Consider the following 22,998-nt stretch of genomic DNA (forward strand, 5'->3'; position numbering starts at 1 on the left):
GCTCAAGTATAGCAGGGATTGTGGGGCTGGTGCGGGATCGGGCAGTGTTTCGTTCTGCTATGCATGGGGTCGCTATGAGTCGGAAATGACTCGACGGCACTTAACAACAACAACAATAATATCTTTCTTTGAAAGTGATGTATTTAAATTTCCCACTATGACTCTGGAGTCACCTATTTGCCTTTTTAGCTCTTTTAGAGTCTGATTTATGTATTTTGGGGCTCTTTCATTGGGTTCATAGATATTTATTATGGTTATATCTACTTGTTCAGTTGTTCCTTTGATAATTATATAGTGTCCCTCCTTTTCTCTTATGGTGGTTTTTGTCTTAAAGTCAATTTTATGGGAAATTAATATTGCCACTTCTGCTCTTTATAGATGCCCATTTGCTTGATACATAGTTTTCCAGCCTTTGATTTTTAGTCTATTTTTGTCTTTGTCTCTAAGGTGTGTCTCCTGTAGACAGCATATTGATGGGTTATGCTTCCTTATCCAGTCTGCAACTCTTCATCTTGTGAGTTGTGCATTTAAGCCATTGACATTCTATGTTATCATAGACAAGTATGAATTTGGTGCTGTCATTTTGTTATTCATGGTGTTCCTGGTTTCTTTGTTCCATATAATTTTCTGTGCTGAGCTCATTATGTTTATGAATCACGTTATCATTTCCTTTGGTGCTATTGTTTTAGTATTTGCTGAATATTTGTGCTAGTCCTCTTTTTTATTGTCATGTGAAGCTTTCTTGTTTTTCTTTGAGGTTACCCAGTGATTTATAATTTTCTCCCTGCGTTTAGAACAATCCATTCTATCTTGCAACTCTCTTGACTTCCTCATCTTTAAGAAGTTCTGTAACTACACTATTTTTCCCCTCTTTTTTGGTTTGTAATTGTCCTCATTTGCCAATTATGTCTCTGGTTCCCTATTTACAATCTTGTAAGCTTATTTTACTTTGGATACATCCAGAGCTGTGTTAATTTCTGGGTTATGTCATCTTGTGTATTAATGGTCAGTTGTTTGCTATTATTGGTTCTCTGTTAAAAGGACTCCCTTTAGTATCTCTTGTAAGGTTGATCTGGTTTTAACAAATTCCCTTAATTTCTGTTTATCTGCAAATCTCCTAATTTCTCCATCATATTTGAGCGAAAGTTTTGACAGTTATATAATTCTTGGTTCAAAATTTTTCTCTTTCAAGGTTTTATATATACTGTCCCATTTCCTTCTCGGTTGCATTGTTTCTGCTGAGAAATCAGAGCTTATTCTTATTGATTATCCTTTGTAAGTAACTTTTCATTTTTCCCATACTGCTTTCAGGATTTTTTTCTTGGTCTTTGGTTTTGATGAGTTTGATGATGGTATGTCTTGGTGATTTTCTTTTGGAGTCTAGCCTGTTTGGGGTTCATTGGACTTTCTGAATGGACATATTCTCATCTTTCATCATATCATGGAAGTTCCCTTCCAACAAATCTTGGACAATTTTCTCAGTGGTTTCATTTTTTTCTTCCTGTTCTGGTATTCCGATTACACATAGGTTATTCCTTTTGATGGTATCCCACATGAACCTTAGGCTTTCTACATTTTTTTTTTCTGATTGATCCCTTTCCAAAGAAGTATTCAGATATTTGTCTCATTATTTTGGTCTCCCATTGATTCATTTCTACTCCTTTGGCCTTTCAATGTTTATCAAAATTTAGTATTAATCTTCTGGATTTCTAGCTTTAGATTTTGTATCATCTCTAATTTTTCATTGATTTTTTCATTTTTATCTTGCATTTTCTTCCAAAATTGTTCTAGGTTTTTTTTTTTGTCTGTGTTTTCCTTAATTTTGTCAGTGTTTTACTTGATCTGTCTCTCAATCCTCTGAAGATACCAACTCATAGCATCCCCTCATTGGGTTTCTGAGGTGGTATCACTACAGATGTAGATTGCCCATCCCTCCTTCTGAGACCTTTGAAGATAACTAAATATAATTATTTTGAATTCCTTATTAGGGAATTCCATTGTTGCTTCTTCCTCAATGATGTGTTCTGGGTCTGTATCCTGCTCCCTTGGTTCTTCCATTTTATCTTGCCTCTTTTTATGGACTGTGATGGTGTGTTGTCTCTGAGGCACTGTGATGCTGTTGAATTTAGATCTGTTAACTGTTTGAAGAGCAGTTAAGGGTGAGTCGGGCTCTTCTTAGTGGTCATTTATTATTGGCCAGTTGGTTGAAAAGGAAATGGTCACTTTCACTCAGTAAATGAAGTTGCAGGAGGTGTGGGTGTAGTTGTGCCATCTGGGAATTGTTGCTGTCTCCCACACAGTTAGACAAAAACAACAGTCCAATAACCATCAAAAAAGTAAAAGCAAGTGGACAAAAAACACACTGTGTAAACACAAAGGAATAATAACAACCCCCCCCCCAAAAAAAAAAATCACTATCTGGGAAGAGGGAAATAAGAGAAAAATGGTAGAGTTAGGAAAATAATGAAGAAAAATATGTGAAAAATGGAAAAAGAAAAACAAGGAATGGGGTTAACCTCAAGAAAGAAAAAAATGGGAACCCAGAGCAGAGAAGAGAGAAAAAGCTGAAAACTAGATTTTAGGAAGGGAAGAATAAGGAATAATAATAAAAAGGACAGTAATAGTAATAATATTAAAACACAAAACAAACAACCTGAAAAAAAGAAAAAAAAAGTCTGGGCAGGGCACCCAGGCTCCATTTGAACACACAGACTGAGATGGAGTTTCTGCTGGCCCAGAAGGTGGGTGGGAGTGAGGGATGGCAGCACTTCGTTCACCAAGAGTGTATGGGTTATAAGAGTAACAAGGGAAATATCGCACCTTTCTGGTTGTTGGTGTCCAGAATGTCCTTGTGGTTCCTGGCAAGTGGAGCCTATTCTTAAGTCCCTGGAATCTGGGAGAACGCTGTCGCTTTAAGTATCCAAAATGGTCAAACCACTTGTAAACATTCAAAATGTCTATGCCCTCTGGACAGGCAAAAATCCACAGCTCAGCCCGACTTCCTTTTTGCTGCTTCCCCTTTTATTCACCAGCCACTAGGGCAGTTCTCAGTGCAGCCCCTGGCTTGCAGCACCGATTTTTAGGTTAATTCTTAGGTCCTAACATAGCTCTGCCATATCCAAGCTGTCTGTGCCGTCAGGATTGCTGCCAGACCGCAGCTCTGTATGTCTCCTTTTTTGGTATTTTCGTGCAAGTTCTTCTAGTTGTTGGAGTTTAGTCCACTTCTGTATCCTTCCCTTCAAAGTTCAGGGTGCCAAGATTATCTTCTGTATCTGTGTTGGTTGGTTCCCCTTTTCTTTGTTGAAGAGGGTCTGTGTAGTCTGTCTCCCTTTTCTGCCATCTGTCATCATGTGATTTCTTGACTGTTGTTTCCATGAGTCTTGATTGTGGATCCAAGTAAAATGAAATCCCTGACAATTTCAATTTCGCTTCATTTATTGTGATGTTGCTTACTGGTCTAGTTGTGATGATTTTTGTTATCTTTATGTTGAGTTGAAATCCATTCTGAAGGCTTTAGTCTTTGAGCTTCAATGCTTCAAGTCATCTTTACTTTCAAGTAACAAGATTGGATCATCTGCATATTGTGGGTGGTTAGTGAGCCTTCTTCCAGTCCTCATGCCAAATTCTTCTTATAGTCCATCAAAGTGTTTGTTGTTGTCATTGTTGTTATGTGACAATGAGTCAGTTTCAACTCATAGCAACAACAGAATTCATATGTACAACAAAATGAAACTCTGTCCAGTCCTGTGCCATTCTCACAGATGTTGCTATACATGAGTCCATTGCTACAGCCCCTGTGTTAGTACATTTTGTTAAAGGTCTTCCTTTTTTGGTGACCCTCTACTTTGCTAAGCATTTTCCCTTCTCCAGGGACTGGTCCTTCCTGACAACATGTCCAAGTGCGTAAGACGAAGCCTCACCATCCTCTTTTCTAAGGAGTATCCTGGCTGAGCTCTTTCAAGTCAGATTTGTTTGTTCTTCTGGCAGTCCATGGTATATTTAATATTCTTTGTCAAAACCATAGTTCAAAGCCTTCATTTCTTCTCTAGTCTTCTTATTCATTGTCTAGCCTTTGCATACATATGAGGTGATTGAAAATACCTTGGCTTGGGTTTGGCAGACCTTAATCTTCAGAGTGACATCTTTGCTGTATAACATTTTAGATCTTTTGCAGCAGATTTGCCCATTGCAATATATTGTTTGATTTCTTAACAGCTTTCTCCATGGGCTTTGATTATGGATCCAAGTAAAATGATATCAAAATGCTAAGGGAAATTAATTTTGAATTTTGAATTATTTAATTCATGAAATTAATATTCAGGAGTGAGAATGAAGTAAAAAATGTATAGAATTTTCATAGTCGTAAAGAAAGATTACTGGTAGGTGCTTGACTGCTTACCAAAAGGATAGAGGTTCAAGGCGACTCAGCAGTGCCTCAAAAGAAGAGTTTGGCAATCTACTTCCAAAAAACCTTTGAAAAACATATAGAATACAATTCTACTCTGACAGATGTGAGGTTAACTTGACAGCAATTTTGGAAAGACTAACATAAGTCAAAGTACATAGACTGGAATAGGCAGAGTATATTTACTGTACTGCAAATAATCTAACTGGTGTGTGTGCACTTGTGCTTCCATCATAGGATAGATAAATACTAGGCATTGAGACTGAAAGGATATGCTGGAACAATAGCCTAGGAGACTGAGTGCTAAATTGAAACATTTTTATTTAGTTATGAAGGTAGTCCCCTTATGATGGAGTTCTCTTTTGACTACTCCATTGTAAGTCTGATATAAGTTGAATACCTCTTTTTTTTTTTTTTTTTAATCTTATTGCTTTTATTGTCAATATCTTCATAAACCCAATATTTGAACATCTGTGAGTGGACACATGAGAATGATAGCATGAGCAAGTTAAATGCCTCAACATTGTATGTAGTACACATTAAGATCAGATGCATAAAGAAAAAAGATGGTATTGTGATTTGTTGTAACTGGAATACACTGTAAGTCGGCAACTGCTTGTATAAGGTTTAGGGAGCCATTGCTAGTATTTTAACTAGATATTGATGAAATCACACCTGTATTTTTTTGAAAATTAATATGATAGTGATGTAAAAGATTTAAAAGAGACAGGATGATACTTTTTTTTTTAATGATCTTTCCAACTATAGTTCTGATTTCATTAGTCTTTAAGAAAATTCTTTTCTCTCTTGACTTTGAAACTATTTAAAAAAGTCTCTTTTTCTCTCTGCATAAAAACCAGGCTGTTTTCTTAAATCTTCTCCTTCTAAATATTTGAAGAATCATGATAAGTTTAATTTATCATAAGAGAAATATTATGAGAATAGGCAACATTTATGTAGCATTTTCTATGTGTCAAAATGTTAAGCATGTTTTGTATGTTATATAAATGTATATATTGATGTAATTTAAGGCTATATTGTTAAGAGTCCAGTTTTCCAGATAAGTAGAGTGAGGCTTAATGAGGTTAAGTAATTTGCTTAAATTCTGTAAATGTTCCATAATGGAAGAGTCAAAATTGGCTCACAATAATTGCTCAACACATATTTTTTGAAGGGATAAGTGTTTAACCCCAGTTGTCTTGGAGTTCCTGGGACCGACTAATAAGGAGGCAATTAAAATATGTGTCTTAAAGTAAAGAAACATGTCTTGCTATTAAAGCATGGTGGATAGCTGTGTTAAGTCATCGTGGGAAGCAGAAGTTTTATGAAGATTTCTCGGTGGATACAGTAGACTACCTAAATCATGACATATATGTGAGAATGTGTTGGAATGATTAAATGCTAATGTGAACATTTATTGGGAGTCATCTTGGTCTCTTAAATAAAACTCCTAATGTCTTGGAATGTCATAGACATCTAGATATTTTGGGGTCTCAAAAGTGAGCAGTGCTTGAGATCAAAGATGAATTTAACAGATATGGAAAATGTTTGACTATTAAATATGATAAAACATCTGTTTTTAATGTTAGCATTTCACCAATTTTTTCTTTAGTGAAGCTGACTTTAAAAGTCTAATAAAAGCCTCTGAAGAAACTTGTTTTCAGCTAAAAGTTTGAAAAAGACCTCACTGGGGACTAAAATAAAAGATGACAATATTAAGAATTTATTTTCTTTCTTATATAGGGGAGAAAATTATTTCAGAGCTTGGATATTTCTGAAAGATTAAAATTTTTGCTTACTTTAGGTAAGTGTCATGAAATCTATGTATTATCATATCATCTTTCATTATAAATATAATTTTTAGCGTCTGTTAGTAATCAGCTCTGGTGGCATAGTGCCTAACTAAGGCATTTGAATGCTAACAGAAGGTTGGCAATTCAAACCCACCAATCACTCCATTTAGGGAGCTCTGGTAGCATAGTGGCTAAGACATTTTGCCTGCTAACCAGACGGCTGGCGGTTCAAACCCACCAGCCACTCCTCGGAAGGAAGGTTGGGCAATCCTACTTCCGTAGTGATACTGCCTCGGAAGCCCAAGGAGGGGTCGCTATGAGTCGGGTTTGACTCGACGGCACATAACAACAACAACAACAATCACTCCATGGAAGGAAGACAGGGCAATCTACTTCCATAAAGATTTACTGCCTCGGAAACCCAAAGGGGATCTCTATGAGTTGGGATCAACTTGATGGCAGTGAGGTTTTTTTTTTTTTAAATTAGTAATCATGCACATTGAAGAGATGTTCTGAAATAGTGAATACCCTGAAATATCTTTACTTTCTTCAAGTTCCTGGTAAGTAAGCATTAATAAGACAGCCTGCTGAAATATTATAGTAGACCTTTCTTTATTCTTTAAGGAATTTTAAACTAGATAGAAATTATCTTAACTTCATGATGCAGCCAAGTTAAAGAAATCAAATCATTTTACTGTGTAGTAGGTTACCCTCAGACTATGAATCATAACTTGTGAGCTGTCTTTCTGTTTGATGAATTACGTATGATTAAAGCCTCAGGAAGAATAATTATTTTGTTTGTAAGAAACTCATATCATTTTACATGTAAGTTAGATCTTATAAGCATTTATGATTAAGTACTTATCAGAGCACTTATTAAGCCCTTATAATTTGAGTAAAATTTGTATAATCACTTTAAATGAAATAAATTAAACATGTATGGTAATAAAAGGGTAAAAACACTAAAAGAGCATTTATATCAAAGAGTAGCATATTAGTATCAGGTGAAGAGAATAAGAATATAAATAAACAAAAAACTGACTGCCATCAAGTTGGATCCAACTCATGGTGACCCCTCATTGGGTTTCTGAGGCGTTATCTCTACGGAAGTAGATTGCCCAACCTTCCTTCTAAGGAGTAGCTAATGGGTTTGAACCACCAGCCTTCTGGTTAGCAGTCAAATGCCTTAGGCACTATACTACCAGAGCTCCTAAGAATATATGGAGAATATAATAATAAATATTAAATAATATTCAATTACAAATAAAATTGCATAAATATTTACCATTTTTAATTCTAAGGATTGATAATATAGCTATTGAGTCATGGAGATTAATATTGACTAATCTTATACTACAAGTCCTCAAGGAAATGTGTGCATTCTCCAAATTGTATAGAGCAAAAATAAGTTAGTCTTTTAATCATGGAAAAGACTTTCAGAATATAAACTACACGTAGAATAAGAGAAACTTTACTTTCCTTCACTGCTTTATCTCACTGTTTAAGCAACTGTCTTTCACAATGTCTGATTCAATTATTTTTTAGTGTTTGAGGTCTTTATTTTTATTAAAATACAATAGTGAAATGCTAAGGGAGTCTGAAGCTTTTTAATATTCCGAGTTCCAGTACTGCATTACACCATTTTTAAAAAAAGTTCAATCAGTGTTCAGTTCCATGCTAGTCCCATAGATTAGAAAAACAGTACTAATTTATATGTTGTTATTTTTCTTTTTTTAATAGACTGCGTAGATGATACTGTAATAGTTCTGGCAGAAGAGCATGGTTGTCTGGACATTATGAAGGTTTGTCATTAATTTCATAATTAAAATGAAAATTTTGTTTACTTGGGATCCAATAGCAAGCTGTTTTACAAGTATCTTATTTCTGCTTACATATTTGCTTTTTCATAGACAAACTAATATAATTATTTTTAAATCCAAAGAAGACTTTTTAAAAAATCAAAACTTCCTTAAGTAGCAGAGAATTGGGTAAAATATATTTTAAAAATGGATTATTTAAAAGAATTTCTTTCTCTTTTTACTTATCAGGAACTTCCTGAAAATGTGACCAATCTTTTGAAGAAGTGCCTCACCTTCCACCCTTCTAAGAGGTTGATAATATTAAGAGTTTGGGATTACGATGAGATCCTTATCATATAAATAGTACATTTTATTTATTGAAATATTTATGGATTAAATAAAATATTTACATATGTAGTAGCACATAATTGACATCAGTATCACAATAGTTAGTTGTGTTTTTGAAGTTTTAATTTTATGTTAATAACAAAAGAAAAGATCATTAAAGTTAAATCATGGTCAGAAAATTGGCACATATACCAAAAAGAAGTTGATTGTTTTTCCCTAGCCTCTAAATAGAAAATCAATTCAATTGTAGAATGTCGATATTTCTAACTACAAGTGATAATATAAGAGGAATGGGAACAGTGGTGAAATAAGCTAACAATTATTGATAATAAAAAAGATTTCTTAGAAGTCTTATTAATTTACTTTCATTTGATGTCACTTGATCATACCCTTGTCCCAAATCTCTTTGTTGTTGTTGTTATGTGCTATCAAGTTGTGCCCGACTCATAGTGACCCCTCTTTGGGTTTCCGAGGAGGTATCACTACAGAAGTAGATTGCCCAACCTTCCTTCCTAGGAGTGGCTGGTGGGTTTGAACCGCCAGCTTTCTGGTTTGCAGTCACATGCCTTAGGCACTATGCTACCAGGGCTCCTCAAAACTCTTTAGGGATATAATATTTGTAATTAGTGTGTTCAAGTGTACATGTATATTCCACTAAGGAGTTCTTTATTATTTTCTGTGCTAATGAAATATTTAATACATTTAACTCTTCCCTTGCATGTATACCATTATTCTAGGAGATTTTTTAATGACTTTCATTTATACTCTGTATTTTAAATGTGCTTTTCAAGGCCAACCCCAGATGAATTAATGCAAGACAAAGTGTTTAGTGAAGTATCACCATTATATACTCCCTTTACCAAACCTACTAGTCTGTTTTCATCTTCTCTGAGATGTGCTGATTTAACTCTACCTGAGGATATCAGTCAGCTCTGTAAAGGTAATGATAAATAAGAAATAAGCAATAATATGAGCATTGTTTTTTAAAAGAAATACCCTCATTCTATTTAAGTTTTGAATTTATCAAGAGATAATTCTGGAAGTACTTAAAATATAACTGAGCTAACAAATTAATCCTTTAGAATTAAATTGCTTTGAAAGAACTTTAAGAATAAATGTGAGAAGGTGCCCCAAAAAGAAAATAAGTTTATTTATAAAGACCAGAGTCCTGTTTTCATGTTAAATCATAGTAATAAAATCAGGAATTCCACTTTATTTCTTTGTCAACACTTATATATGATATTCCAGAAATGAAGTCTGAAAATCATATTAGTCATATTAGGAAATCCTATCCATTAAATTCTGCATGTTTAAAAGAATATCAGCTTTTTGGTGTGTGATACAACTCTCAGAATGTATGTCTATATTAGTGACACCAGTGAATTACTTATACTATACTGAAAATGTTCATGACAGCAGTCATGATAGAAAATGTTTACTAAACATTCTTTCAATGAAGTATTTATTGAGCTAGTACTCTGAGCCACATACTATATCTTCAAGTAGAAATTATGCCAAATGTGTAGGCAGGCAGGCAGTCACTCAATGACTATTGTAAATGCGAATTAATACTTGTAGTAGGATATTATTTGCAACTAGAAGCATTCAGATCTTTATACCAGAGGAATCAGAATCTGCTAGTCATAACTTTTCTTTAACTTCTGTAAGCACTTATGCATGTAGGCAGTGGCAAGTTGGTAAAAGTCAGTAACTGGCTTTCTGGGAAAAAGGAGCTCTTATTTCAGGAATTTGGTAGTATCTATGTTGTAATAGTCTCGCCATAGTTAACCTAAAGCTACCAGCATGAACTCATTAACTCATTGAATGCAGAATTGAGAAGAGATGTATGCATACCACTATATAGACTTCCAACATACAGAAAAAATGGACATAATCTCAAGAGCACAGATAATAGTGAAATAATTATTAATTGTTAAGTTTTTAATATTTATTACCTTTATTTTAAAATATAATTTATGTAAGTTTATATAATTTAATTTTCAGTAATTTCTGCTTATAACAGCTGGCTTGAAAAATTCCTTAAATTTTAATAGTGGCCCTTATGGTCAGAGTCACCTCAAGCACACCACTGCATGTGGGTCACCGTTCACTTCAACCACGTTGCAAGATCAGTTGTAGAGAATACATTTATTTAGGTTTGTTTACTAAGCCTTCTCTTATTTAAATATTGGAAGTAATCTCTGCATATAGCCATTATAGCGTATTAATAAGAGATAAGATGTTTGAATTTTGAAACTCTGTCTTAGTCAAAATTCTGAGTCTAGAATCAGTTTATTCAGAATGGCTTCAGATAAAAGTGTGTTTTAAAAAATGCTTAATGAAACCACCAAGTATTTACTGAATTTCTGTTTTATTTATTTGGGGAATACCAAAGAAACTACATTTGTTCTGAAGACATTTAGGAAAAATATTAAATAGTTAGTGAACACGTTATAAGTGTATGAGTAGTTTGTGTTATGTTGCATGTCCTGAGCCAGTCATTTAATGCTGCCTAATTAATACTTTGATTTATGCAAGGAGAGTATCTAAACTTAATGCATGAAATTGCTTGGAAACTCATGATACTGCTTTGTGTCAATCTATATAACTCTGAAATATTTTGAAAATTATGCTTAAAGAAGCTACTTACACTCTTTTCAATAAAACATTAATTGCTTTAAACCAAAAAATAAAAAACAAACCCCTTACCATCAAGTCGATTCTGACTCATAGCAACTCTACAGGACAGAGTGGACCTACCTTATAGGGTATCCAAGGCTGTAAATCTTTATGGATTCAGACTGCTTCATCTTTCTCCCACAGAGCAGATGGTGGGTTCAGATCACCAGTCTTTTGGTTAGCAGCTGAATGCTTGAGCCATGAGATCACCTATTACTTGCTTTAACAATACATTAATTGCAATGTGTTGTTACTAGAACCGTTAAGATTTTTGAGTCAGCTTTAAAGTTGAAAGAAAACATCCTATGTACCTCCTTGTCTACAAATATAACCAACTATATCTCAAAAATAGAAATAAAGACTGAGAGTAAAGAAAAATTAATTTAAATGTAAATATGTGTTTGTATCACTAGATTATTATATGTTGTTATTGTTAGCTGGTTGAAGTTGGCCACCAATTCATGGTGACCCCATGCACAGGACAATCAAATGCTGACCCATCCTCCACCAGACTGTGATTGGTTGTGGATCAGACCATTCTGATCTATGGGGTTTTTTCAATGGCTGATTTTTGGAAGTAGATTGCTAGGCCACTTATTGTAGTGTATCTTAGTCTGGAAGCTCTACTTAAACCTGTTCAGCATCATAGCAACACACAAGGCTCCACTGACAGTGGGTGGTGGCTGTGCATGAGGTGTAATGGCTGGGAATCAAATCTGAGTCTCTCACATGGAAGGAGAGAATCTTATCTTGCACCTAGAATATTATATAAATAATTTTAAGTAGGGGTTGTTTTTATGTGTAGTACACTTTAAATACAGCCAGAATGCTCCTTAGCAGCAAGGATGGCAAGAGTTGGTCTCACGTACTTTGACCATGTTATCAGAGGGACCAGTCCCTGGAGAAGGACATGGCGGTTGAGAAAGTAGAGGGTCAGTGACAAAGAGGGAGACACTCAATGAGATGGATTGCCATAGTAGCTGCAACAGTGAAACAACCATAGCAACAACTGTGCAGATGGCACAGGACTAGGCAGTCTTTCATTCAGTTGTACGTAGGGTCACTGTGAGTCATGACTGCCTTGATGGCACCTAACAACAACAGCTACTACTTTAAATATTTCCCTCATTATACAAAAGACCTTGGATCATGATGTATATAACATTTTTATTCATTTTGTTTTTTTAAGGAACACATAATTTTATTATTTTCCAGGTTCTTAGACTTAACAAATATTAACTCATTTTCATCCCTGATTAATGAAAATTAAAACTGTGAAAATTTAGAAAGGAATCATGACAAGTCCAGAGTCACTTACCAGCGATTCAAAAGAGCAAAAACTTTAAAACATGTGGTTCCTATATTTGTATTAGGAGTTTTGTGTTTTTATATAAAGAAAAATCTTATTCTTCTCTTTCTCAGAGAAACTATATACAATCAATATACATCTCACTTTCTGTGCCACTTTTAGTATGAATGTTCTAAATAGAACTTTGCTTGTTCTTCAATTTTTCTTTTTTGTCTTATACCTGTTGATTTTTAATTAAAAACAGAAAGGGTGATAACTATTCTTTTTAATTTGCTATTAATAGACATCAACAGTGATTATCTGGCAGAAAGATCTATTGAAGAAGTATATTACCTATGGTGTTTGGCTGGAGGTGACTTGGAGAAAGAGCTTGTCAACAAAGAAATCATTCGATCCAAACCACCTATCTGTACACTGCCTAAGTAAGGAAAGATAAATTATCTTGGAAATGAAAAAAGAATGTGATAAAAGCAGTTTAGACATTCTAAGTGATTATTATAGAAGCAAGTGGAAGGTAGCAGTATGTGTACTTGGTCAGAATTTCTAATTGCAGAAATCCTTTATAATTTATTATTTTAAAATAAATGTTTTAATAAATATTTTGCTTAATGTTCTAAATAAAATTACTAGTATGGAACATCTTGTAATAATTTTTTAACAGATGATATGTGTAAGTTATGTATTCAAACTCACTGCCATCAAGTCAATTCCAACCCTATAGGACAGAGTAGAACTGTCCCATAAGATTTCCAGAGCTGCTGATCTTTATGGAAGCAGACTGTCTCATCTTTCACCTACAGAACAACTGCTGGATTCAAGCTGCCAATCTTTTGGTTAGCAGCCAAATGTGTTAACCACTGCTCCACCAAAGTTCCTTATAAGTCAAATAGAACAAAATACTTGAGAGACTTAATAAACTGAAGTGATATTCCTAATATAAAGAACTATTTCCTATTTTTAAATATATCTGTAAAGGAAAATGGACTCTGTGGCCTCATTGTGTGTGTAGAGATCACTACTTTGCTAAGTCACTTTGCGAAGAAATCTGCAGAACTATAGAAGAGGATATCATAGTATAAAGTAAACTGGAAGTTGAAAGGCTGTACAGGCCCAGTGGTCAGAGTTAATACTATTCCATTGCTATTTATGTTTATTCTAAAGATATTAACCTGTACTTCTTGAGTTTTCACCAATGCTTTAAAATTTAAATTTTTTTTATTTTAGGACTTAGATTTGATCATTGTATATAGTTATAGAATCATCTACTCTTTATTTTTTTTATAAAATATTTAGATTAAATACTCAGATATGCTACCTCTTTTTTTTTCTCTTCAACTGCTTTTTAATTATTAATTTCAATTATACTGCTTATATATTGAACTAAATAGAAAATCAGGGAATAAGATGATGAAAATTCTAAGAGGAAATTGTTAGAAAAATATATAGATTCTCAAAAGTAATTCTCCAGAATTTTAAATAAATTTCATGTGTTTTGTTATTCAATATTCTGTTTCCTTAGAAGTTACTATCAATTATGTTTCTTCTCTCTACTTCCGTTTTATCATTTTTTACCCATGTAAACTTTCTCAGCAGCAAATTTCAACAGAGTCAGGAGAGTGATTTTAACATTGAGCCTCCATGAGCAAACAGTAGCAAATTACACTTTTCTATCCATAAAATGCTTATAGATGTTACTGTATCCATACCAAGTCAAGAAATATCTAGAAATGAGACCTGTTTAGAGAAATCTTAAGCAGCAGTTACATTTCTCTTTACCATTCAGTCTGAAAATTATTTTTTTGTTTGATTAAAGGATTGATGACAGAATGTATTTATTTTCATGAAGAAACAATAAAATAGATTTTGTGTGGTCATTAAAATAATTATTTTTTAAATCTCTTTTTAGTTTGCTCTTTGAAGATGGTGAGAGCTTTGGGCAGAGTCGAGATAGAAGCTCACTTTTAGATGATACTACTGTGACATTGTCATTATGCCAGCTAAGAAATGTAAGAATGGTATTTTAACAAATTGCTTCAAATCTTTTTAATTTTTTTAATTAAAACATTACAAACATATATGAAGCTTTTTATTCCTATCTATCATGTAACATGTGAGAATTTCTTCAATATATACAACCCAGCAGTGGAATTAACTGGAGTGTAGCGTCTGTACATCTTCAGCTTTAGTTGCTATTGTCTGATTGTTCACCAAAATGGTTTTTATCACTTTATCTTCTCACCATCATTGTATAAATGTTCTTATTTCTCCACACACTTGGTAACACTTGGCATTATCAACTTGGGAAAAAAGAAAAAGAAATGGATATGGAATGGTATTGCACTACGATGGTAGTTTTTAATTCCCTCTTTGTAGTGCAGTTGTGAGCCTTTTCACATTTTTGTCCATTTGCTTACCTCTTCTATAAATTGCGAGTTTATGTCTTTTGCCAACTTTTCTTTGAATTATTTCTTACTACATTTCAATAGTATGTTTTATTTTTTAAAATATGTTTCAGATATTGAGCCTGCCTTGGCTTTATCTGATGTAAATATCTTGTAATCTATACTTTAACTTTTTAATGATATCTTTTAATAAACTTAGTTTTCTCAGTATTTTCCTTTTTAGTCACACATACTCATGTTTTCTTATATATTTTGCTCATTGTAAATTCATGAACATTATTCCATTGTTATAAATATATATTTTCTATGGTTTCTTAAATTATTTTCTTCTAAAAGATTTAAAATGTGAGTTAGATATCTGATATCATATTTCATTCATAAGAAATATCAACTTGTCTTAGCATCATTTATTTACTCTTTGCTTTTTCGATATGTAATGCAAACTCATTCATATAGGAATTAATATGTTCTAGGCATTCTCTTCTTATCTGTTACTCTGTTTGTTAACCTTAACCCAATACCACACTGCCTTAATCCATAGTTTTATATGAGATCTTGACCATCCTATATAAAATAGCAACCTTCTTTAACTTTTTTTCCCTCTGTTTTGTACTTTTTTCATCTGATACACTGTATATTTTCTTGTTTGTTCATATTACCTGTCTTCTTCCCACTACACTGCAAGTTACATGAGAGTTAGAATTATGTCTGTTTATTCAGTGATGCATCTCAGAATGTTTAGTACAGTATCTGATATGTAGTAACCCATACCCGTGGCCATCAAGTCGATTCCGACTCATAGCGACCCTTTAGCGGTCCATAGAACTTTTCCATAGTATTTCTAAAGCTGTAATCTTTACAAAAGTAGACATCTATCTCTCCTATCTTTCTCTCACAGAGTTCCTGGTGGGTTAGAACTGCTAAACTTTCAGTTAACAGCCCACTGCTTTAATCACTGCGTCACCAGAGCTCCTTGATGCATAGTGAAGGACTCCATAAATAATATCTAAATCAATGAATTAATTTCTCTTTAATATGCCTTCTTTTATCTTGTGCTGTTAGAGCTCCCCAGATCTTATTAGTTTCTGTATTTTCCTTCTTGATGAAGTATATATTAGAGACTTTATTATGCAAACAAATGCACTACTAGACTAGATAAGCTGTTTATTTGGAAAGACATATTTTTTACTTAATGCTAAGAGAAATTCATTAGTTTAACATTTAGCCATTTGGTGGTGTAGTACATAAGGCACTTGACTGCTAACCAGAAGGCTGGCTGTTCAAACCCACCAGCCACTCCTTGGAAGGAAGATTGGGCAATCTTCTTCGATAGTGATACTGCCTTGGAAACCCAAGGAGGGGTCTCTATGAGTCGGAGATGACTCAATGGCACATAACAACAACAACAACAACAGGTTGATAATTATTTTTCTCTCAGCTGTTTAGTGATATTATTTCATTGTTGTATGGTTTCTGTTGTTGCTTTAGACAAACCAATTTTAATTCTGTTGTTTATTTTTTGGTATCCTTTTATTGTGAATTTTTTGAGTTTGTCTTTGATGTTCTGTATTTTGACTACAATAAATCATAGTGTGCTTTTTTTTTTTTTTTTATGCTTCTAGAGATTTGTCATCCTTCATATGATTATTTATGTTTGTCACAAATTCCAGGAAATTTTTGTTCAGGAATTCTAGTTAGGTGTTTGTTGGAAATCCTATCTCCTCTATGTCATTTAACCACTGTTTTGTACTTTTCATTTTTTATTTCTCTGTGCTACATTCTGTGTAATTCCATTATATCTGTCTCCTAGTTGACTAAACTGTCCTGAGCTATGTCCCTCAGCTCTTTAACCCTTTCATTGAGTGTTTAGTTTTAAACAACATCCATTTCATGTCTAGAAGTTCTTTATGATTCTTTTAAAAATCTTATCATTTTTTAAAGAGTTTCTTATTACTAACAATTTTTCTTAAATGCATTAAGCATGCTTATTTTGATTATACATCCAGAAGTTATACTATCTAAAGGTTTTAAAAATCTTATCTATTGTTCTTTCATTTCTATTTTGGTGAAAATATGCACAACAAATACTCGCCGGTTCAACAGTTTCTACATGTATAATTCAGTGACACTGATTACATTCTTCATGATGTGCAACCATTGTCATTGTCCTTTTCCAAATTGTTCCACCACCATTAACATACACTTAATACCCCCTAAGCAAAACCTCCCACTTTCCCCTTCTCTTCCATCCTTAGTAGCCATGAATAATCTTTGGTTTCTGTATCTTTGCTTAGTTCATGTAAATGAGATCATGTGGTATTTGTCACTTTACAACTGACTTATTTGGCTTGACAAATTTTCCAAGGTTCATCTATGTGTGACATGCATTGGGACTTCATTTCTCATTATGGCTAAGTAATACTCCATTGTATGTATATACCACATTTTGAATATTAATTGATCTGATCTTTTGATGGACATTTTGGTTGATTCCACATTTTGAGTATTGTGAAATTGCTACAGTGAATATGGTTTTTGTGTACTTTCCTGCTTTCATTTCTTGTGGGTATTTACATAGGATTGGGATTGTTGAGTCATATGATAGTTTTATGTTTAACTTTTTAAGGAATCACAAAATTGTTTTCCACAGCAACTGTACCATTTTATAGACCCAACAGCAATGCGTGAGGGTTCCAGTTTGTCCACAATCCCTTGACACCTGCTGTTTTCTTTTTGTTTTGTTTTTTAACCATTGCCATTCTAATAGAAGTGAGGTGATAGCTCATTATAGTTTTGATTTGCATCTTCCTAATGCCTGATGACATTGAACATCTTCTCATGTGCTTCTTGGTCATTTGAATATCCTTTATGGGAAAGGTCTGATCCTTTGCCTATTTTATGATTACGTTGATTGTCTTTTTGTTGTAGAAGTTTTTTTTTTTTTTTTTTTTGAGTTGTTTTTGTTTTTTATGTATTTTGGATATTATACCCTTATCAGATATATGGCTCCTGAACATTTTCTCCCAATCTGTAGGTTCTCTTTTGATAACCAGACTTATTTTACTATTTCTGTTTCTTCTTTGTGATGACTTGTTTCCTTGTGTATTTTGTTTGTTCCTCTTAATTTCCTATTTTTATAACTGGAAATTCTTTCAGGCCTGAATGTAATGTATATTCTGTCAAATGCCTGGTTTTATTAACTATGGAGACAATGCCAATAGTATAAACTCAGTCTCCAAACACATGTTACGGCTAGGCAATGACCACAAGTTTCTCAGACGGCCTTTTTATTTTAACCATCCATATCTAAATAGTTAATCTCCTTTTCCTTGTTATCAGCCTCTGGGCTAGGGCATCCCCTTGCTCTGCCCTAGTTCTTTCTTTACTTGGCTTTAGCAGTGTTTTCTCCTCCAGTTGCCTATTATATACAGGCTCAAGGCTTTGTCTCACTGTGATGTAAAACTGCAGGGCACAGTTATTAGTATATTTTAGTTCTAGCTCATCTCCTTTCTCTCTAGGCCTACTTTGTTTCTGGTATCACTTATTTTACCATATTTTTTTTCTTTTGTCTTAACCAATCATTCAATATTTCATATATAATAGGATGTCATTAGCATATCTTTCTATTCAGTAATGCCTGGAACAGAAAATTAAAGTACATAATTATTACTACTTAATACAGTGAATATATGTTCTCTTTAAAAAGAGCTTCTAGGCCGAAAACAATAAATTGCAATCTAAAATAGGTGGCTTCAACTGATCTAGTTTTACTCTTCATTTGTTTCTTTTAATTTAAATGAAATCCATGTTCCTAAGCTAAGGTTCAATTCTACTACTTTAATTTCCTCACATTAAATTTTGAAATGTAAATACTTTTTTCCTGTAATTATTTAGAAAAAAAATAGTATTTTCATTTTTTAAAGAATATGTTCTTGTGTGCTGTTGATTCTGACTCAAAGAAAGCTGTAGGACAGAGTAGAACTGCCTCTTAGGATTCCTAGTCAGATCACCAGGACTTTTCTCCCACAGTGCAGCTGGTGAGTTTGAATTGCTGACCTTTCTGTTAGCAGCCAAGCACTTAACCATAATGCCACATGGCTCCTTTAAGGAATATAGGAGTCAAATTATATTTTTACATTATAATTTTCTGTGTATTTTTACCCTATATTTAACCTTACTATTCTAAATTTTTAATAAAAAAAAAGAACATAAAAATACTTATAATAGTTATGACATCTAGGACAGTGAAACCTAAACTCTAAAAAATGGTATATATTAATTTTTCAGTAAAACTTGAGAAGATCTTACTTTTCTATTTAAAATTTTAGTCTATGAAATAAATACATAAAGATTGAAAGACAAAGTAGAATAAATGCATAGCACTTTAATTTTTAGAGAAAATTCAGACAAAAATCCACTGTTTACCAAATTCTTCATGTTGGGTAAAAGATTCTTCTTTGACTTTTAAAATTCTGGGAACAATTCACATTGATGAGTAGACAATGCTTCTAATCAAGAGAGAATCAGTGTAGGCTACACAGAGAGCTTGAACGTCAGTCAGTCCCCACAGGAACAGATATTCTGCCTTCAAGTTGGAAGTTGAACTGAAGAGCAGAGCTCTGCAGGCAAGATGACATTAATTTTAATCGTCCTGCTTAGGATGTGTCTAAAATTTTACTTTACTACTTTACTTTAATACAGCCTGCCCTCTTAAGAATACCCATAAATCTGGCTGTATTCAATGTTATTATTTGGATAAACGTTAACTATGAGTTTGTGCAGAAATAACTAAAGAGCTGAATTTTGGTAGTGGACTTGTCAGCTATTTGAACATACATATTCAAAGGAAGCATATGAGAAATTCTTTTGAATTCTCTTTACTATCACCTTATTTTTGCTTTGTTTGTATTACTGTTCAAGCAAATATAAAGCTGATTTGGATTTTCAGTTAAGGCATATGTATAAAAAGAGTACTATTTTATTTATAGCTCTAGTGATGTAGTAGCCTAAGGCATTTGACTGCTAACCAGAGGCTGGAGGTTCCAATCCACCAACCACTCCTTGGAAGGAAGATTGGGCGATCTACTTCTGTAGAGATACCGCCTCAGAAATCCAAGGAGGGGTAGCTGTGAGTCAGAAATGACTCAATGGCAATGAGTTTGGATTTAGTTTGGCGTTTTGTACAACTTAAATAGACTTTATTCACTTATTTAATTTTTTTTTATTGTGATTTGGGTGAAGATTTCACTTATTTAATTTTATAATAGTGTTTGTAATTCTGAATTATGTTTGGAAAAATATCTTAATGGGTATTTAACATTTATAAGATATCTGGAAGGAGAAAAACAGAAGCAAAGCTATTCTTTATAGCTGAACTGTATTCAGTAAAACTTGAGAAGATTTTACTTTTCTATTTAAAATTTTAGTCTATGAAATAAATACATAAAGATTCAAAGACAAAGTAGAATAAATGCATAGCACTTCAATTATTAGAGAAAATTCAGACATGAATTAGAGGCATGGTATACTTGACTACTTAAGAAGGAAATTTAGAGTCTATTTTACACAGTTCTCAGTACCGCTATACATTCATAATTTTTACCTTATTTTGCCTTTTAAATACAGATTAGTGTTGCTGCCTCAGATACTTAGACATGAATATTTTCTCTTTAAATTCACAGAGATTAAAAGATGTTGGTGGAGAAGCATTTTACCCATTACTTGAAGATGAGTGAGTATACGTAGTTTCATTTTACATTTATATTTTTTTTCAGTTTAGATTAGACTGATAAGAAATCTATACATATTCTTTGAAGAGTGCTTCCTAAGTAGAACACAAACACTTAGTTTTAGATAGTGTTTTGGTTTTGTTAAAATGTTATGCTTTGTATCAATTCTTCTGCTTGTGTTTGTCTTTTACAGCCAGTCTAATTTACCTCATTCAAACAGCAATAATGAATTATCTGCCGCTGCTACTCTCCCTTTAATCATTCGAGAGAGGGATACAGAGTACCAACTAAACAGAATTATTCTCTTTGACAGGCTGCTAAAGGTAGAGATCCTCCAAAAGTGTTACAATAGCACATGTAAAATCCTTTTTTCTTTTTTTAAATTCATGTCATGACCTATTTTTATTGATTAAATTTAATTATACAAATGATACATGTAAATATAAAAATTATAAAATAATAAGAGTGTGGGAATATATTTACAAAATCATGCAGACAGAGAACTTTTAAAAATCAGTAGGAAAAGCACCAATACTGAAACAGAGAAATAGGTAAAGGACATAATAGAAATATAATTAGTTAGAAATGTTTATCCTGACTAGGAATGGGGGGAAAAAAAAGGATTTTGGGGTATACCAATAAGCTAAGTATAGAAATATCCAGTGACCTTGGAATTCTCATTCTACTGGAGTTTAAGTATAAATTGATTGAAACATTCTGTGTAGCAGTTTAAAAGTATATATTAATAACACCCATACCCTTTGTTGTAATAATGATCTTCTAGAAGTTTCTCCTAAGGGAGTTAATCAAAGGGTGGGCAAATTTATATACAAAGATTTATTGTTGTTAAGTGCTGTCGAGCTGACTGCTCCTCAGCAACCCCATGTGACAGAGTAGAACTGCTCTGTAGGGTTTCCTAGGCTATAATCTCCATGTCAGCAGCCAAGTGCCTCACCATTATCCTCCCTAACCCCCGTGTGACTCATTCATAATTCTCCCAGAGACAAATAGAGGAGAGTGATGAAAAACAAGTAGAATCAACTCCTGTCTTTGATTGCATTCTACACAATTTTCAGAAGGATATACTACTACTTATCTGTATTAATAACACCAGACACAGTAATTTCAGATACTTAGAAATTTATTACAGGTAACTTTAAGCTTTATCACTAGCTTGTTCAGAAATGTGTAAATTAAAGATGACTCTTAGTAATTTGAGATATTTTTTCATTTCTTTTCTCATACTATAGGCTTATCCATATAAAAAAAATCAAATCTGGAAAGAAGCAAGAGTTGACATTCCTCCTCTTATGAGAGGTTTGACTTGGGCCGCTCTTCTAGGAGTTGAGGTAAGAAAGAAAAGAAAAGGTGAGATACCTGATTGGAGGTGATCATTAATGTAAAGAAAGTATGAATATAGTGTTTTCCTAATGCATATATTTCAAGTAGTTTGAAAATTGCATACTAAAATACTAATTTTAAGAATATTTACATTTTAAGTAAAAGGAATAGAATAGGGTGGAATGAAATAGAATAAAATAGAATATAAAAATATAATTGAAGATTTGTTAGATTCATGCTATTTAATATCTCATTAATGGGATTCACAAAAATATCTTTATTACTAATTTTAACATCAGAAAATATTTTATGAATATATATAAGTTATAATTGTATAGGCCTGCTTTTGAAGTATGCTTATTTAGGAATTTAAAAAAATAGAAGCAAACAAACTCATTGCCATCAAGTTCATTCCGACACACAGCAACCCTCACTGGGTTTCTGAGGCTGTAAATCTTTACAGAAGCAGAACACTCCATCTTCCTTCTGTGGAGTAGCTAGTTGGTTTGAACCACTGACCTGGTTAGCAGCCAAATGCCTTATCCACTACGCCACCAGGAGCGCCTATTTATAAGTGGTTCTCTCTAAGTTTGGAGGAAGCTTCCACTACAGTTTCTGCCTTGTCAAAACCACTAACATCATTTAGTTTGCCTGTCTGCTATTGGCACACTTGTATCACCTGGATTGTGCTGCCAACAGAAATAGTCCCATTGTCTTCTACAACACTGTATCTGTAGCAGTAGGGAAAAAAGAGGTGTAACAGAATTGTTAAGGGTGGCTTGCAATATGAACAAAGAATCCTGGTGACAATAGTCAGAATAGCTGGTCAGTTTCATGCCAGACTGCACTAAGCGTATGGCAGCAGCATCTTCCTCTGACCTCCTCTAACTTCACCGAGGGGAGCATCTCTCTATCATCTCTCTGCCAGCCATCTCTAACGCCATCGTATCAACTGAGGGATCTCGGGCCCAAAGACATGCTCTACTCATGGCTCTTCTCTAATTTGATGGCAGTGACATACCCCTTTTGCCTCTGGGAGGACTCACTTTAAACCTAGCAAGATGGCAAAACAGACCAGTCCTTACATTAGGTTTCTTTTCTTTTTTTTTTGAGTGTTCCCTCCCCACCTCTCCCACCCCTGGCAACCAATAAAGAAAGTTTCCCTCCATATATAAACCTTTCCTTGACCCTCC

The 22,998-nt window shown here is 33.5% G+C and overlaps 1 protein-coding gene across 1 annotated transcript in view; it reads left to right on the top strand.

Annotated features, from left to right (window-relative positions):
• Positions 1-22,998, top strand: part of TBCK (TBC1 domain containing kinase) — a 411,838-nt gene that overhangs the window by 117,978 nt on the left and 270,862 nt on the right. Inside the window, exons 6-14 of the mRNA XM_007948290.2 lie at positions 6,149-6,209; positions 7,939-8,000; positions 8,247-8,308; positions 9,137-9,285; positions 12,617-12,755; positions 14,240-14,339; positions 20,417-20,466; positions 20,658-20,787; positions 21,715-21,813. Coding sequence (XP_007946481.1) covers positions 6,149-6,209; positions 7,939-8,000; positions 8,247-8,308; positions 9,137-9,285; positions 12,617-12,755; positions 14,240-14,339; positions 20,417-20,466; positions 20,658-20,787; positions 21,715-21,813 — 852 coding nt within the window. The remainder of the gene's footprint in view (positions 1-6,148; positions 6,210-7,938; positions 8,001-8,246; positions 8,309-9,136; positions 9,286-12,616; positions 12,756-14,239; positions 14,340-20,416; positions 20,467-20,657; positions 20,788-21,714; positions 21,814-22,998) is intronic.

This window comes from Orycteropus afer, unplaced genomic scaffold, assembly GCF_000298275.1.
Source record: "Orycteropus afer afer isolate SDZICR_OR568_19922 unplaced genomic scaffold, OryAfe1.0 scaffold00211, whole genome shotgun sequence".
Lineage (NCBI taxonomy): Eukaryota > Metazoa > Chordata > Mammalia > Tubulidentata > Orycteropodidae > Orycteropus > Orycteropus afer.